Here is an 18,756-nt window from a genome sequence, read left to right as displayed (position 1 = left end):
CTTTTAAAAACAAAGAGTTATTATGTGCAGAAGCCTTGGGAGCTCCTGTAAAGCCCGTACTTTGAATGATGTTGTTCTGTGACTCTCTCCCTAATTAGCCCGTATGGACTTTGGAGCCCCTGAAGGACACACACAGACACAGACACACACACACACACACACACACACACACGAAGGCGCACAAGGGCAAAATTAGCAAAGAGCAGAGGGAATTAAGGCACTTTTTAAACACCAAATCTATTTTCTCGTCCTCTTCCATCTTGCTCTGGTCTCGGGGTAAATGCAGAATACATCAGGACTGTAGCATCTGCACAGACGTGAACAAACAAACATAATCACACCCCATAATCTTGCGTATTTCCTGGAGATTTACCACAACTGTTACCAAACCCCATTAACCCAGGCCTTACCTCAATGCCACCTCTATGACATGTTATCTCCTTAAGCTTAATAGTTTAATAAAAAAAAGACTAGTTTCTATCACGCGACCATGTAAACAAATGTAGGTCCCCACAACATGTGAGATACCAAAACTGCAAACACACACACCCACACACACACAGGAGTTTGCAGACAGGGCTGTTTAATATTCAGCATGTTAAATGATGAGTGTTTGGTATTCCAAACAGTCAGGACCGAGGACAGAGGGCACTGGAGTTCAGCCGGTCTGCACCGCACCCTGTCCTTGAGTTTAGGCTGCAAGCTGCATTTGTGTGTGTGTGTGTGTACTTGTATTTGTTACCTATTTAAGGCCCTTTCTGGCATAAACACTGAAGAGCTGTGCAGACTTGTGTGTATGAGTGTTAAAAATGAGAAAAAACAGATTGTTGGGTCAGTGATTATGTCCAAGGTTAGGGGTTAAAGGGTTAGGGTTTGGGTAAACTCTCAGGAAATGTGTGTGTGCGTGCGTGTTCTTGTATTTGTTACCTCTTTAGGACCTTTTCTGGCTTAAACACTGACCTTGTCAGGACCAGTAGTCTTCATGGAGACCAAAACCTGGTCCTGATGAGTGAGCACCTTATTTCTGAGAAACTGGTTAAGTTTAAGGGTAAGATTTGAATTGTGTTTAGGTTAAGGCCGTTCACTGTTTGTGGTTAAAATTAGGGATAAAGCTTCGTTTAGGCTGTGTCCTAAGATGAATAGCTGTGCAAACCTCTGTGTGTACATGTGTGTGTATTCTTGTATTCATATATTTGTGAGGACCATATACCACAGGGAGTGAGAGCATTTTTGTTGGTCCTCATGTTCTGTCAGCGTTTAAAAGGGGCTGTTTCAGGGTTAGAGTTAAGGTCAGGGTAAGGGGCCTGGGAAGACAAAATATCTATTGTGTCCTCACCACAATCTGCTGCACAAATGTGTGTATGTACTTAATAACAACAATAATAATAATAATAATAATCCATTTTATTTTTGTTTACAGTTGAAAAAATACAATTGTGACACAGTAAAATGAATAAGTTGTGCATAAGTTAATAATGCACAGAGGGGTTTGAAACGGAAGGATGGATAAAACAATCAAAGTGGATTATGCTACTTTGAGCAGATGTGTTATCAGATGGGATTTGAAAGCGGAAAGAGAGTCGGAGTCGCGGATGTCTGTACTTGTATTTGCTCTTTCGGACCTTTTCTGGCATAAACACGCAATAGCTGAGCAAACTTGTTGTGTGTGTGTGAGAGAGTGTTCAAAAAAATGGAAAAAAGCAGATTTTTGGGTCAGTAATAATGTTAAAGGTCGGGGTTAAGGGTTAGGCGGACTGTACTGTGTGTAGTAAGCTTTGAGCACAAGGATATTTTATCTGGTCCTTGCAACTTTAAAGGTCTTTTTGAGGGTTAAGACTTGGTTTTAGGGCGAGGGTTAGGTATGGGGGGGGCTAGGGAGTGTACTGTGAGTGCATCCTACTTAAACAACTACTTATTTGTCTCAACAAGGTTCAATGAGTTTACAGAAAGAGTGTACACACACACACACACACACACACACACACACACACATACATTTATATATAGAGCAGTCTAAGCAGTGCAGCACTGAATACGCTGCTCTACGTCACACATGCATTGCCAGCAGTATCGGTGAACCCAGGGTCGCTCGGGTCGACAGTGATTTCTCACCGTGTGAATTATAGATGAAGAGAGGAGGCGTGTGGGGGGTAAAAGATCCCTCCCATGTGAATGACACATACGCCCACATCCTTGCAGATCGACACCCCCATGATCACCAACACTGTGCTTGATTCAGATAAAAGACATGACATCACTCATACCTGTTTGACCTTAGTGTGTGTGTGTGTGTGTGCTGCACACTCCCCTCACCGCTGTGTCCTCTGTCCTTCCTCAGAAGCTTCTTCAGTTACTGAATCACCTCAGATCTATTACAAACACAGAGCAGATGTATGGAAGGGAACGCCCACTAAGATATACAGCTCACACACACTCACACACACACACACAATGGCGGTGCTTATAGTAGCTTCATCAACTAAGTGCTCCCTTTGGTCTGGAATTCATGGAATGTCTCTCCTGTGTCAGTGAAGGGCGACGCGGACGTGAAAAAGAAAGAGTCTCTCTTTTTCTACTCTCCTGTGGGAAAGAAAGAGTGGCGTAATCCGTCCTGACGACTTTGAATACAGCTCATCACTATAAATAAACAAGTGCAAACACACTCAAAGTGTTGGTAGCATGAAAGACAAATGGCCCACATGCAGACTAAACACAGTGGCCACTGGTGACTTGTTCGCGTGCTGCTGACACACTGTGGCGCACGAGGGGGCTTTTATTTTCTCGGATTTCACAGACGAGGGACGTTTTCTGACGTCTGTATTAAATATAACTTCAGCCTCTTCATGCGAGTGTGCGCGTGCACATGTGGACGACATCGTGACCCAGTTGTTTTCTGTGACAGTACAAAAGAAGAGAAACTGAGGGACTGGGCTAGTGAACTGAGGGAAGGAGAGAGGATGCAAATGAGTGGAGGATGTGGGCTTGATCCCAGCGACTTAAAAGAGAGTATGAGGATTCGCTTTATTGATTTAAGATCAGACAATCAGTGCATTTACATGATTTGGGATAGAGTTGAGGCCCATTTATACTCAGACAGCCTTTCGTCCTCACTTTGTGTGCACTCGGTCTTTATGCTGCTACAGCGCTAACCACTACGCCACCGTGTGTACTTCAATAAATAGATTCCCAGCCAGCGATTTTACACTGGGACAAGGACAGTAGTCAGATTAAATAATGGCATGATTGTGACCTTTCAGTAAGTAATCTGAAAAGAATGAAAGGAATCATTTCAGATTATCAAGAATTCCTCAAGAGCAAGGTGAAGCTGTTTGGGTTATGATAACGATGCAATTTTAAAATTTAGAGTTATTCAAAACACTAATTCCCCGCTTTTATTCCTATTTCCCTAACACGGCAAAGTCTTTGTTGTTTGAACCCCCCCCGCAGTTCTCTAGGAATTTAAGCTCCTCTGGCTGCACATGGCAGTTACGTTGAAATGACACTGTGAAAGCAGAGATGGATTTGTGCGGATTCGGCACAACTAAAGCCTGGATCACATCAAATCTACCCTGTGATACCTTCATTGTCTGATACACCTCACAGCAGTTTTCACAGTCAAATATACATCTCAACCGGTCAGTTTGAATCAAAGTTGTTGCTCCAGCTGAAAATGAAGGGAAACTAAAAAAAAACAGTGAGAAAGGTTTTTGGTTAAGTCTGCGAATGGAGCTTTGTAGTAAAAGGAGAACAAAGCAGAGCTGGCTACAGAAATATCTGCAGTTTGTTTGAAGTGCCAGTGTGTTTCTGATTTAAAAACAAAAAAACGCCCTAACTGGAACCACATTGCCGTCCCAAAGACACTCACGGGCAGGGAGGGCGGGAGGGTGGAGCCAACAGACACACAGAAAAACAAGCGCACACACACACAGACCTATAAATAAATATATATATACAGTATATGAAATGTAAGTCGCACATACGCTCTCTTGAACAAACAAAACTTTCTGTTTCTCCAGACGTTTCAGGCTGTTTTTCCACGACCCTCTCTGCGCCGTCTCAGTCCGCTGCTGCAGGAGACACTCGGTGGACAATATCTGTCCCTGCTATTCTTTTACCCTTTGAAGTGAAACTGTGGCGTGCTGAGACAGTGTAACTTTCTGTACGTATTGAAATGTAATCTGCGCCGTATGCAGATTGAAACTGATGACGCCACATTCAGCGCCACTGATCTCGGCGGCGTCGTAAATCATCTGCCGGTGTCAGACCACGTTGGCTCTCTCGAAGTGATGTGTGTTTGTTTAGTCTCCACAGATATGGAGGAGAAGTGGGCGAGACACAGACACAGGCACAGACGGAGAGTGTGCCGGTCATGCGTGTGCGTGTGTCAGTTTTAACTGCCTACCGCAGCGTCCCACAGTCGGGGCTTATACGGATTCTCCAGCTTGCTTCAATTAGCCATTTGCTGCTGTTTATATCCCATTCCACCAATATAGGTTACCTTTTCCAGGCCAGACCATCCACCCTGTCTCCCAGCTCAACCCCTAAAACCTGACTCTAATACCCACCTCCTGTTTAAACCACCTCACCCATTCTGACCCCCCCACCTTTTGGAGCCCTGCTCCATAAAATACACCAGATCAGCACCTCATTACAACCACACCTCAGCCCAGAATAGAAGCCCCTGGCTCCATGACAAGGCTCTGTCAGGACCCAGATATGTCACACCTACAAGTGTTTCTCCACTTGTGCATGTTGGCAACGTTCTCTGCGGGTCCTTGAAAGGTGACCGTGTTTAGGGGAGTAAAGGAGCGCGAGGACTGGACAAACAGCTGTGCGGCTGCTCACTTCTTGGCCTGCCTTGCTTCCTTTCCTCCTTCCTTTTCCTCTCTTATTTTATGAATCTATCATTCAGGTTCTCTGGAGGTGGTCACATCCTTTCCAAACAGAGGCAATCATTTATAAACTCCTGTCGTCACAGTGTTCAGGACACTTTCTGCAGTCTTTTTCTTGTCCCCTTCTCCCCTGCGCTGGTCAGACAACAGTGTCCTTGTGATCGCTAACTGAGGAAGCAACTAATAAAAGGGAGATGTGCGTTTGACCAGTGAAAGTAAACGGAGGAATGAGTGTGTGTATTAAAGCCAAAGACAGAGTCATCTGGAGATGTTTAAGTTGGACAGGCCAGTTTCCGGTGTCTGGAACAGGCCAAAAATATCCAGAAACAGAAAAATCCAGCAGGGACAGGAAAGGATACACCTCCCTGTTTCTCATGTGACCTTCTGCATTCTGCAAACTCAAGCTGAACTGTGGGGCTTGAAGGGGATGGTAGCAACATAAAAAAAGCATTTCAAGCCAAGCACGTTAAGTTTAACTGCATCTTGCTGAATGTCTTGGAAGAGAGCGCTCCTGATACATTCTGCAAATTTAAAGTCGTATTTCAAATATGGTGCAGTCGCATTTTGTTCAGATGAACTCTGATACTGAACGACAACAAACCTTTAGTGCAGCTTAGCTTAAGGCAACAAGCAAAGGGCCACAAAAAAAGGGTTTAAAGAAATGACGTTCATTGAACCCATCCTTACATGCAACATGCAAACATTTCATTTACTAAAGCATTTTAAGACATCTAGATATCTAAACAGTGTTGAGCTTAAGTTACTTGGTTTTATTTTGGAGCTCATTTAGTGCACATTTGCACATCTGTTCCACAAGTTTTGGTGTAAATAACACAACTATAATTCATTCAATTTATAGTGTTACATTTGTATTAATAATAGTCACGCACTGGCTACTCTGAGGTGGTGGGAGCGGGGGCCCCAAATCAAATTCAACTTAGGTCCCCAAAACCACTTGGGCCGGCGCTGACAGTATGTATGCATATTGTCCATGTGCTCGGCAATGTGTGGTTTCACAGTGTTTTCATAACATGGGGATTACTCATGTTGTAATACAATAATACCCTGGTCTGTGCACGCCGAGTCATTCAAAGTCATTTATTGACAGTAGGTAATGGCTAATCCCTGCCTTCACTGCGCTCTTTAGCATCTATTTATGGTGCCAAAAAACGAGACTGATTTTCTGTTATGTTAACAACTTGTGGTTTCAACGGCTGCTGCTCCAGCTGTGTCAGGTGAACACAAGTAACACAAGTGCCCAATTTAGGTCATATAAAAAAAGAGAGTCAGTCCAACGGCTGCAGTGGACCGAGGGCCAAAGAAAATCATTCATGCAGGCCAAACTGAGAGCAACCAGTTTGTGTTTGAAAGTGCAGACAGGAAGTGACAAAAAAAAAAAGTTGGAGGGAGTGATCCCAGTGAATTGAAATGTAACGATGTTAAGACGTAAAAAAAAAAAAAATGGACATAAATCTATTTTTTAAAAAATGCACATGTATTGGCCTGTTTTTTATGAGCACTATACAGTCATGTGAGGACAGTCTTTCAAGGGAAACCCTGCTTCACTGGAGCCGCAGTTGATTCCACGGTGCAGTAAGACTGTCATTGTGATTTATCAGCCATTCGTCAGCTGTTACCTCTGCTACATGTTGTTGGATCCCCGTCTGTCTGCGATAACTTCAAAAGTTAAAGTGCATGTGTTGATGAGATTTGCTGGTGATGTGGGTCCATGAGAGAAACTATTAGAATTTGGACATGATCCAACCAGAAAACCTACAGCATGTTCAGCACCAGTTTGATATTTACAGTGTAAACGTTGCACATGGTATGTGCTCTATACTGGGAGCAGTGCTTGTTGTTATGTGTTAGAAAGTAATGTGATAGTGTGTACTTAAGATAAGATAATCCTTTATTAGTCCCTATAGGACTATAACGTTTTTAATTTTATAGTCCCTTTTTAGACTTTAAAAAATTCAAAAAGAATGTACATTATAGACATAATATATACAGTATGAGCTTGATATTTACAGTATAAACAAAGGATATTATATATGTATATAGCACTTACTTGGTGTATGCTTGATTTGATTTGGAACATAAGCGTATATAATAAGCTGCAAAGAGAATAGTGTTGTGTGTGTCATTCCTACTATTAGATTATACTTATTATTATTTTATACTTTCCATTTTATGGACCAGGCGATTACTCGATTAATAGTCGATTGAGAAAATAATTGTTAGTTGCACCCCTAATTTCTACAAGTTTCTATTCTCATAAGGTACTTTTTAAATGCAGTAATCTGTGATCACTGCTGGGTTTTTAGAGATAAAGAGGGAGAGAGGGAGAGAGGGAGAGGGAGAGAGCAGCACTTTCTCATGGCAGTGAACTGCAGCAGAAAACTCCCCCCCTCACTCCCACCTCTCCTCTCCTCTCCACTCTCCGCCCCCTCGTCTTGCCTCCATTATTCCCGTGTTTTCGAGGCAACTCCGGTGACAGCGAGAGACACAGCCAGTGAGTGACGGCTGCTGCCCGGACTGCTTCCGTAGACCGTTACCTGCGTCCTCCGGTCGCGTCCCCCCACGCACTCCCCCCCCCTTCGGTTACTGAACGAACGTTGGTACGGTCCACTGTTACCCTTGCGTTCGCCGGTAACGAGAAGGAGGAAGAGCAGGAGGAGGAGGAGATAGAGGAGGAGGAGGCGGAGGAGGTTTGTCTACTGGACCCGTGAGAAGCTGCCCGCTTTCGGAGGGAGGGATGAGAGAGAAGCCAGTCTTGGTGAACGCCGCTCTGCTTGCCGTTATTCAGCGGCGTGTGTGAGTCTTGAATGGCGAGGATATGCGACATAGCAGCTACGTAGTGTTTCGAGGATACAGGAGATACGCAGCGACCTGATACGCCAACGTAAACTAATGGTCACTAACATGGATGCTGATGTGCCTCCTCCCCTAGGCCGGCAGGGAAGAGGGGTGTTTTTTGATGATTTCACGGCAACAACACGACTCGTTTCTCACTGGGATTAATATTTTCTGCTTTTATTTGTATTTTATTACATTTTATTTTATCCCTGGAACTGGCTTTATTTGTGTGTGGGAGCCTCGCGAGGAGCGTTTGTTTGCAAGGTAACTAACTAATTATAACGTTACTGCCTTAGCAAGCACTGACCAAGCATCTGTGTGTGTGTGTGTGTGTGTGAGAGAGAGCTCTAGAGAAATAATGAAAGACTGTGGCTGCTCTGCTCTCTCGACTCTGTTGACTCACAGTCTTCATTTTGTTTAATTTCACTCTTTCTTGTGACTAACTCAGACCTGGATAATGTCATTACTGTAAGTTGGACCAGACCAGACCAGACCAGACATTCAGTCCAACCCAAACTTCAGAGGGTTTAGGCCCCTAAAAATGAAGCAAAACTCACATTCAGATGTGAACAAGAATGAAGCAAAACATTGAAGGTAACAAACATTTGTGTTCCAGTCACTTGAACACATTCCATACTGTTCAAAGTCACTGCATCAGGATATTGGAAAAGGAGAAACATGGAATCCAATTATGATCCAAAATATGACAAATACTCCATTTAGCACATACTTAAGTTAATTAAATACAGCAACAGGACTTTTAGCTGAGTTATGTTTATTTCTTCTTTTATTCGTTCCACAGCTGCATTATGTTTTAAACCAAGCAAAACACCATATTTTAGTATATTTACAACATTTTTGATTTTCCTGTCTGTATAATCTATATCATTTCAAAAGTCCAGTGTGTGCAAATTATTGAATTATCTAGTGGTGAGACTGCAGGTTGCAACAAATGGAGGACTCCTGCATCGACCCCCTCACTTGAGCTATGATGTCGGAAAGGATTGTGTTGTTCTTCGTTTGTGTAGCAAGCTCATGCTTCAAAGCTTCGCTGTTGTTGAAATACAGTGGCTCAAGTTGGTAGAGTCCGTAAAGCATGTCTGTTTTCTAAAGTATATAGAAAAGGCTTATTCTAAGGCAATGGAATCCAATTAATGTTCATTCTAAGGTGAAAATATACAGTAGACCTTGGTGTCTAGAGCTTTGACTGGCACTCCAACATATGGGTAAGATATTTGACTTAAGCCCATAAAACCCTCCTAAATGTCACACACTGGACCTTTAATCTTCTATTTCAGTCTTCCATTAATTGCTTATATTTAAAAAGCAGCATCATCTCCCTGTCTGAGGCCCACCGCCAATAGCTGCGAGGACAGCCAGTGGGCCGTGACCCACACTTTGGGAAGCACTGGGCAAATTCAATTAAAGTCATGATTTAGTCATGTTGGTGGGAAAAGCATGAATAGCAGAGCTGTGAGGTGGTGAAGGACGAAACATGTTTCTTTTCAGCTGAACCTCATTATAACGTAAAGTAAATATATCCATGCAGTGAGAGCGGTTGTGAACGTACACCGCAACGCTCCGGATTCAATTACTCCACTTTAAACTTGAAATATTCCAAATCTCCCAATTGTTATGTTCTGTGTTGTTTTCTTCAGCGCTGTTTAATGACAACACGCTATTCATAGAGACGTCAGTACATCTGATTTCACGGTGGATAAGAAGCTCAGTAGCATGTGTCCAACGCCACAAAGTGAATTTTATGACTTAAACCAATAAGCGTCTGTCTCTGCCAGATTGCTCTGCACAAGTTTAGCCTCCAGGCAACAATTTGTTACCTTGACATTCGGGTCTGAACTATTCCCAGGTGCCTGAAGCTGAGTGCCAGTGAGAGAGTGCGGACTTCAGTGTGGATGCAAACACTATCTGCATTGCAGTTTAAAGTATTCTGCAGAAAATTGAGATGTTTTTGGGTTTTTTTTTATCAATCTATTGGTTTGCTCTTGCAGCAGGTGTGGACATAACGTAGTTAAGGTTTCGATTTGTGTAGCCAGCAAAATGTTTTGTTGCTCGACATCATCCTTTGATATGTTACCAGGGTTCTTTTTTTTTATCATTTTCATGTATACTGATCTACTAACCAGTAGTCATGGTATTAATTACAAACCACTGTATACAGTGTAAACATGGAAAGGTTTGGAAATGAAACACCAAGACTGAAGGAAACAAAAGGCTAAATGTGTGTGTGTGTGTTCCAGGTGTTACTCATGTTGTGGGGACGTACATTTGAAGTCAAATTATGGGGACTTGTCTTCCTTATGGGGGACAAAAGTCAATGAAAATGTCCTCTGAATTCATGGAAACCAAACTCTATCTCCATCTCTCTCTGTGTTACTGACTGTGTGCACAGGTGCACCCAATCCAAAGCCTCAAACCACACAAGATCAAGGGTTAGTGGGTGGGTAAACCAAACCCTTCAAAGAAGATTGAAGCCACTCATGCACGCGCGTGCGCACACACACACACTCAGACGAATTCAAAGTTCACACAGGGATGAGCTCTCTCACTCCTTTTTGTTTTCCCTCAGCTCTCTGCTAAACTCTCGCCTCTGACTTGCCACGTGAATGCCAGCTGGGCCGGAGTGGTGTGAGAAAGTATGTGCATGTCGTACTCATGTCGTTGACACGCCCTTACCGAATTGCAGGAGCCTCAGGTGAACAACATGATCCTTCTCATGGCTATGAGTTACAAACCGGTTTGTGCTCGTGCTCATGTTTACGTGGCACCTGTGCTTTGATGAGACTTCTCATCAAATTCAGTCTTTTTCTGAGGGATGAGATGACACAATACTCATTATCGGTCAAAATCACCGGATCGTCATCAGACGGCTAACATGTAAAATATGATCCAATCCAAAAATGTATATATCAATATTTTCACTGTGCACAGATTGGATAACTATCAAAAAAATATCAGTAACATCATTTTAGCTGTGTCATGTTGTGGGCTGTTAATTTCCTCTTTATGGGAGAAGAATATTTGTTAGTTAGTTTTTATTAATCCCCTTAGGGAAAGTATTCCTCTGCATTTTGACCCATCCTAGAATTAGGAGCAGTGGGCTGCCACACTGAGTGGCGCCCGGGGAGCATTGGGGGTTGGGTACCTTGCTCAGGGGTACCCCAGCCCTTTTTGGCCCTTTTTGAACCGGCGACCCTCCGGTTACAAGTCAAGTTCCCTTTCCCCTTGGCCACAGGCTGCCCTTGTTATAGAGTTGGAGAATTATGTCTTTGAGCTTGAACTGGATCAGCATCATAGTTAAAAAGGTCTAAAATCACTGTGTCAGGCACAGAAACGTGGCATCGTGCCGTCCCGACCATGAGCTGTGTTTCCATCTAGTGGAACAGTTCAGTTTGGTTCAGTATGTTACTTATTTTTTTTGCATTTCCATTAGGAATAGTACCAAAATAACCAGTCCCTACATTCCATTTTGTGGCACCCTTCCCTTGGGGTAATAAAGTATAATGGTACGGTAAGGTTAGTTTGGAGCGAGACGTGAATATGTGAATATTGAACCACAAAAACTACACACTTCTTCAACTCCTGCAGACAAACAGCCGAAAATGCTGCTGGATGTTCTCCATTGTTGTCGTCACGCTGCGTATGTTGTTGACCCGCGCACCGCCTAACAAGTAAAGGCACCATTCTCAATGGAAACACAAGCCAGACCCAGGGCTTTACCATTCCAAACCGTACCATACTACACTACACCAAAGCGAACCATATCACGATGGAAGCGCAGCGTTACAATCCCTTCTTCAGCATTTGGGACCACTCCACTTCCACTCCACCCTTTTACACACCCACGCACCACCCTCCTCCCCCCCATCACCCAGATGTGAGGGAAGTGTGGGAGGAGCCGGGCAGTGTTTGTGTTCCTCAAGGGTCCCAGCTTCCTGTTCACACACACAAACACACAAACACACAGTCTGCAACAATAGTTTTTAAGCTAATCTTGATTCTTTTCTTCAGTTCATTTTTTCTTTGCTCACCCCTTTTTTTTTTGCATTAGTAGCAAACTCTCAGACAGGGAAACAGCTTAGCTTTATCTGTGGTGTGAACTGTTTGGTCTAACGTGTGTGTGTGTGTGTGCGTGTGCGTGTTTCCCACAGTTGGCCGTTTCATCATCGCACCTGCTTCAGTGTTTATGGATGAACTCGGCAGATGGATATTATCAGTGTGATTTGCAGCTCTGTTCTGTAAACCTTGTATCAACAACGCAGGCGAACACTTGAGTGAACGTTAGCAGCAGCCAGATTTACTCTCGATGGTGACTGCGCTAATGGATGGAGTTCTGGCTCATTGTGTGTAGTTAGCTGTGCTTACTTTGTGAAACTTCATTTTTGAGATACCACACAGGGATGTACTTTTTTTTTTATATCACTCAATATCATATTTCTGTAAGCCTGGACGATAATATCTCGATATAAAGCTGCACACAGGTTGTTTTTCTAAGCTCATGATGAAGTTTTCTTTTGCGATGTTTGCACTTCTCAAATGAGAGTGACACTACACTGTAAATACGCACTTTATTTCAGACAATAGCTGGTTTATTTATTTTTTAATGTTAAATGAAGGATGTTTATGTGTGTTTGAAACAATGAAATTGACTAGAAATGACTAAATCTGCTATAACACAAATAATTAAGCTTTAAGTGACCTTTTTAAATATAATTTCCTTTGCATGTCTTTTTTTAATCAGTATATAATGTTTATTTTATTATATATAGTGTATTTCACACATAAATGTGATGATTATTAATGATTAAACCTTTAAAACACGGAAAAGTCACCAAAGATATCTAAACTTATATCTTAGATATCTGAGACCATGTCTTGTCTCATGTCACAATATAGATATAATAGCCCTCATGTATGTATAATGTGTGAAACATGTAATAAGTGTCGTTTGTTTTGTTTTTTTCTCAGATGACAGAGGGGAGGCGATGTCAGGTCCACCTCCTCGATGACAGGAAGCTGGAGCTCCTCGTACAGGTGAGTCTCTCATCGTCCTGCCCTCACTCGGCCTGTCTGTCTTCCTCTCTCTCTCTTTCTTCACACTTTCTTTGCAGACTCTCGCATCCTCAGAGCGAGGGAGGAATAATGTCTGTTATCATGTGGGACTCAAATGCTGCTGATCAAGGGAAATGTGGTCAGCAGTCGGTGACTTAGCACTTTTGGGATGCTCACCTGATCTCTCACCATTCTCACACACACACACACACCAACTTCTTCCTGCAGTTGCTCTTCTTTATCACTGATCGTTACGTCGTTTAAAGGACAGCGCGTCTGGGTTTTGCTTCAAATAACAAAGAAGCAGCTCTCTCGGGTGTGACCATTACCTGATTCCTCCGTAAAAGGAGAAAGACAAAAGCAGGTAATTGTCCTGGAACAAGTGGGAAATAGGAAGATTGACACAGAAACTCGGGAGGCAGTGAAAAGTGAGATGAGAGCTCAGAAATGGAGAGACAGGACAAACTAAAAGGATGGGAGCAGAGAGAAAATGGAACGCCAAAGGATAGGTCTGCTGACTTTCTGATTTGATTACTCTGCCAGAACTGATCTTCTCTTTCAAATTGGTATTTCTATCTGCTCTCTCACTTCAGCTCTCCATCTCTCTGACCTTCCTCTCTCCATATCTCTCACTATCACTCCACTTCTTCACTCTTACCTGCATTTCGCTGTCTGACTGTCTCCATCTAAATCTGCAGCCACAGTAAGACGCATTTAGAGTTTAAAAACATTAAATAATCAAATTAAAAAGGCGCAACAGCACTTTATCATCTAATACATGCAACTTCTCTTTCACTCATTCCTATCAGCCTCCACAATAATGGCTGCTAATCTTCTTATGGACATACGTATATATGTATATAAATCCCTTTTCCCTGTGCATTCACCTACACTCATTTCTGAGTGCTCAGCCCCGTAGACATCTTTGCACAACTTGTTCTCTGAGGTTATCAGGAAACAAAAAAGGGAATTGAAAAGTTGAATGAAGACATTACTTCATTCTACTCATACTAGAGTTTTAAGGACAATCTCTGAGTAAGAAGGAATCTGCTCTTTGTATTTCTGTCTCTCTCTCTCTTCCCTCGCTTCTCTCAGCTGTGCGGATGCACAGTGAGCCAGTTGGACCACAGAGAATTATGATGTTATTCTTAGTTTTCCAGTCAACTAAGCAGCAGTCAAATCTTTATTTCAAAAAAGGATTTCTTGAAGGGAACGATCATAACTCATAAGCTTTTTTTTATTATTATTATTTTTCTATATTAAGCCCACGCTCGAGTATCGCACACTCCACTGGGCTCTTGAATGTCTTCACTGATAATTTAACAGCATAGGTGGTCAAGGCTTTTGCCCGTGGAGCTTTTCATTTAACTTCCTGTCGCCACGCCAAGTGCAGCAGCCAGTGATCCTCTCACTTCTATCACTGACTTACATCCCTGAAGTGTTGTTCACCTTCTTTACTCCTGCCTCACATCCTTCCTCCTGCCCTTGATTGCATGTCCTGTGTGGTTTGTTGATGGAGCATCGCCTCATTGGCAGGGAACCATGTGCCAGAAGGCTAACACACACACACACACACCTATTGACCTGGTTGTAGAGATGGAAGCTAACCACCATGTGGAGACATGTCAATCACATGGATGTCGCTCCCTGAGGATAGAGTGGTGTAGTGTAAAAGGTAAACTGGATATAAGCTTCCATTCCAATCTTTATGTGAATGACTTATAAAGTGTCTAAAGTGACTTTCGAACATGGGGAAGTCAGATCTGATCTCACATGGTCACATAAACATCTGGAATGCGTTTTAATTCCAGGTGTCAACAGTTACACTTGGATCACTGGGCACGGATTTTAATATCAGCCCTGAACAGGAGGGTAGGAGGGAACATATGAATGATTGACTGACGTTTGACCAGAAACCTTTTACCCTTTACCTTACCCATCCTTGGACTCTTAAGGACTGACACTAATCAACCAGGTTGTGTCCCATCAATCTGAACAGCCCTGCAAACACCACAAGAGCTGTTTGCAGAGATTAGGCTGTGACTTGCTGATGGAGCCTCGCAAGTGAGCTACTCCTGTGTGTCTGTGGCTTCTCCTGCTCTGGTGTGTCTCCCCCCCCTCACCTGCACCTCACTGCACCTCCTGTCCTGTTAATTACCTGTGCTGCTGAGGAAGCACAGGCTAAATGTCTATTAGAAGTAATGCTGTCTAAGCCAGCAGAGAGTTTTGCTGTCTGCTTGCTGTTCCACTCCTAGTGTGTGTGTGTGTGTTTGCCTTATCACTTACTGTATGTATTATTAACTGTCAGTCACCGCATGTACCATACTATATTGGTTTATTCCACAGCATTAACAAATACATCTGTTATGTAATAAGTAATATCTATCCTCTCAGAGATACACTCCAGTGTCAGTTTGTGTATAAAGCAGAGATTGACTTGTCATTTGAAGATACAAGAAGCAATTTCATTTTACTACCAAGTGAGCTCATGTAAGGCTGCAGATAAATGTACAGTAGATACGTTGTGAAAAGGAAAGTCAAGTCAGCTTCCGTTGTACATACATGACCTACTGAGGAATTGGAATAGCGTTTCTCTCTTTCCCTTTGTTGTTTAAAAAATATACATCAATAAGCTAAGATATAATATAGAAGCATTAAAACACAATAAATCAACTTTTTTTTTTATCAGAAATATGTTTTTAGTGGCATTTTGGATTATTTCCTGGGCAATTTTGTAAAATGTTGGGAAATACCTCTGTTGGGGTTCTCCAAATCAAATATTGTAAGACCTTTTCATAACCACCTAGAATGGCATTTATTCAAACGGCACTCCCACGACGATTGAAATGATATTATGGAGGAAAGTACATGAAAATGTGTCGCATACTGTCAGTAAATATGTCCTTATCTCGTCCATCTTCCAAGCACAAATGGTAACGTCTTTGACACCTTGTGACCATATTTCACACATGATTAGTTTTATCTCGATACCTTTCCAACAGGTTCCTGTCTGCTTTGCCTTATGTGTCTTATGTTGTGGTGGCATGGATGAGGTTTAATTGATATTGTTACCAAGGAGGCCGTTGGCTTGTGCGTGTTAATGAGAGACCACCAGTCTCTGACTGAACCAAAACATACATTACTACTAATGCCATAAAGACAGCCTCTTACTAGACCTTGAAAATGTCCACTTTGAAGATGTTCTGAGCTCTTCAAAGAGGCCTTGTGTTGCTCTCCTGAGCGACTGCTGTGTCATTTGGGCAAACAACAGGACTGGTAAGAACATTTGTGGATGAGACCATCAATTTTCTTCAGCGTCAGACGCTCCAGGACTCAAACCAGCCTGTAATGATGTCTCATTGTATATTAAACAACACAAATGCAAACTTAACATTCCATAGATGGATTTTATGGAAGTAACCAGGGGTCTGACGTCCTGTTTTGTTGTGGCACACCTCTGCGAATGTCTGCTTTCTTAACAGTGTTTTGCAGAAATCTATTAAAAAAATGGAACGATAAGGAGTATTTTTGACATTTTCTTCTAGTGCTGAAAAATGCCAGACTTTAGCTCAGTTAAAAAGACAAAAAATCTTTAAAAAATGTGTTAATCTCCAACATTTAGCAAAGACATTTCTAAAATCTCAGTATTTAACCAAGGAGTCTGGTGTATTTAGCAACAGCACTGCTTAAAGCCGGCGATCACGACTCGTCCAGTCGTATTTCAGTGACTGTGTCTGTGAAGCACTGAGCTAATCTTATTAATTAATGCTAATGATTCGGTGCACTGAACTTGCTCGTCACTAGTTTGTGTGTTTGTGTTGTGTAAGAGAGCCGAGTGGCCGCAGAGCCGAGTAGTGCTAGAACTGTATAAAGATGTTGTCGTGCCTGCTGCAACTACTGACCGTAAATACCACACAATCTTAAGGTCTGTACCATTGTCAGAAAGCACAACGATACTATGTGGGCTTCTGCTCAAGCTCTCCAGAGTCATTTTGTGTAGCAGCATCACTGTAGGCGTCATGCTTATATGTGATCTAGGTCATTGGAGATGTGTTGCTGCATGTGTGTGTGTGTGTGTGTGCTTGCTTTGTGCATGACATCATCTCCCTCTCTTTTACAGCTCTCAGTAGCTTCCCTCACTTCAGTTGTAGCCGCGAAGTGAGCTTACCGTCAAGGACCTCAAGGGGGCGATGACTGAGAATGTACACAATGTAGCACTATGTGGTAGCTGTGTATATGATGTGTGATGTGGTTGCACACTGTGTGTTTTCCTCTTTTCGTGTAAACGCGCACAGCACACATGTGTTCGTCCTCCATGTTGTGAGTGGGCTGCAAGCATTCGGTGGATGGAGATTTGTGTGTGTGTGTCAGTGGGATGAAAATGTAGCCAGTGAGGCACACCCATGGTTAACCTCAGGGTGCGGCGTGCTGTTACTCAGGATGTCACAAACCAGCAGCATATGGCATCAGCAGCAGCAGCATCAGCAGCAGCATCAGCAGCAGCAGCATCAGCACGGTCGCCCAGCTTTCATTGGGCTTTGAGATGCTGTGCATGCTCTGAGCGTTGTGATGAATGGATGAATGGAGCATGTCGCCACACGCGCTGTCACTCACACAGTGTTCCACCGTATACACGGGCTAGCAAGCTAACTGCAGCCCTCTCCCCGCATTACAGTCACTCAGCCCAGAGCCATGACTCTGCAGTAGAGGTGTGGGTCAGAGGAGCTGAAAGGGGAGAGGGAGGGGAAGGGCAGGGTCCCTGCACTGTCAGCAACATCCACACACTCCATCCATCTTTCTCACATACTTTCTCTCTCATTTATCTCCTTCTCTCTTGCCCTCCCCCCCCAGTGTTTGTCGAAATGCTTAGTCACTGCATTGAATCAATACCTGCAAGAATACATTAAAAACTCTCCCATATGTATCTGCTCTAATTAAAACTGCAGTGTGATATACCGCCGCACCAGTGCACCCAGACTTATTATAGCAGATAAGGACAAGCACTTGCAACACTAACATGTCTGTGTCTCCCCCGCAGCCCAAGCTGATGGCCAAGGACTTGCTGGACCTCGTGGCCTCTCACTTTAACCTCAAGGAGAAGGAGTACTTTGGAATTGCATACACGGACGAAACGTAAGTGACATTCAAGCATCAGTGACTCTGGAGACGGCGTTAAACTCGATGTAACACGAACACGATCCATATCTTCTGCTGCCCCAGACCAGTTAGTGTGACGGATCCCATGTTAAAAAACTCACTTTGTTTTCATTGATCCAAATGATATTGAAAACGATGTATCAGTTGATATATTTGGAAGTGCATGGAATAAAATACACTCTAAAATAAAAATAGCACAAACACAACCATATATACATATATATGTATGTATATATATATATATGTATGTATGTATATATATATATACATATATGTGTATATATATATATGCATATATAATATATATAATGAAGAAAACAGTCTAAATAGAAAGCTTTTAATGTAAACATATGATTATTTGCTTGATTTTAAAAAGTTAATCAGCTACTTGTGACTATTTGTAATATTTTGAAAAGCAACAGAAGAACAGTTTTTTAATGATAGTGAACTGCATGTACTGCATATATACATATATATGTGTATATAGAAATACAAATAGAACAAACACAACCATATATACTGTATATATACATGCAGATACTTGCAGATTGTCAGTGCAGTGTTCACCAACGTTATCGTATATGACGCGGTTTTTATCGCGCAGCTCGATCCTATTAGTTTGTCCAGTAATTGACCTTTGTTGCAATAACGATAAATCTTAACATTATTTTGACAAACGCTGCATAAAGCTCCAAAGTGCCACGATGAAAGTTTCTCGGAAATGCTTTGAGATATAAATATGGTTTCAAAAATATTGCAGCAAAATGTGGCTGTTGATTTT

At 42.5% G+C, this 18,756-nt stretch overlaps 1 protein-coding gene across 10 annotated transcripts in view; it reads left to right on the top strand.

Annotated features, from left to right (window-relative positions):
- Window positions 1-18,756, top strand: part of frmd4a (FERM domain containing 4A) — a 129,487-nt gene that overhangs the window by 74,966 nt on the left and 35,765 nt on the right. For 9 of the 10 annotated variants that reach the window (XM_044035685.1, XM_044035684.1, XM_044035686.1 and 6 more), the window contains 2 exons: window positions 12,735-12,800; window positions 17,857-17,951. In XM_044035685.1, the coding sequence (XP_043891620.1) occupies window positions 12,735-12,800; window positions 17,857-17,951 (161 nt within the window). Of the gene's footprint in view, window positions 1-7,494; window positions 8,013-12,734; window positions 12,801-17,856; window positions 17,952-18,756 lie in introns of those variants that run through there. The other variant, XM_044035687.1, reaches the window with a different exon arrangement.

This window comes from Solea senegalensis, linkage group LG10 (genome assembly GCF_019176455.1).
Source record: "Solea senegalensis isolate Sse05_10M linkage group LG10, IFAPA_SoseM_1, whole genome shotgun sequence".
NCBI lineage: Eukaryota > Metazoa > Chordata > Actinopteri > Pleuronectiformes > Soleidae > Solea > Solea senegalensis.
This window is presented reverse-complemented; position numbering and strand designations above follow the sequence as displayed.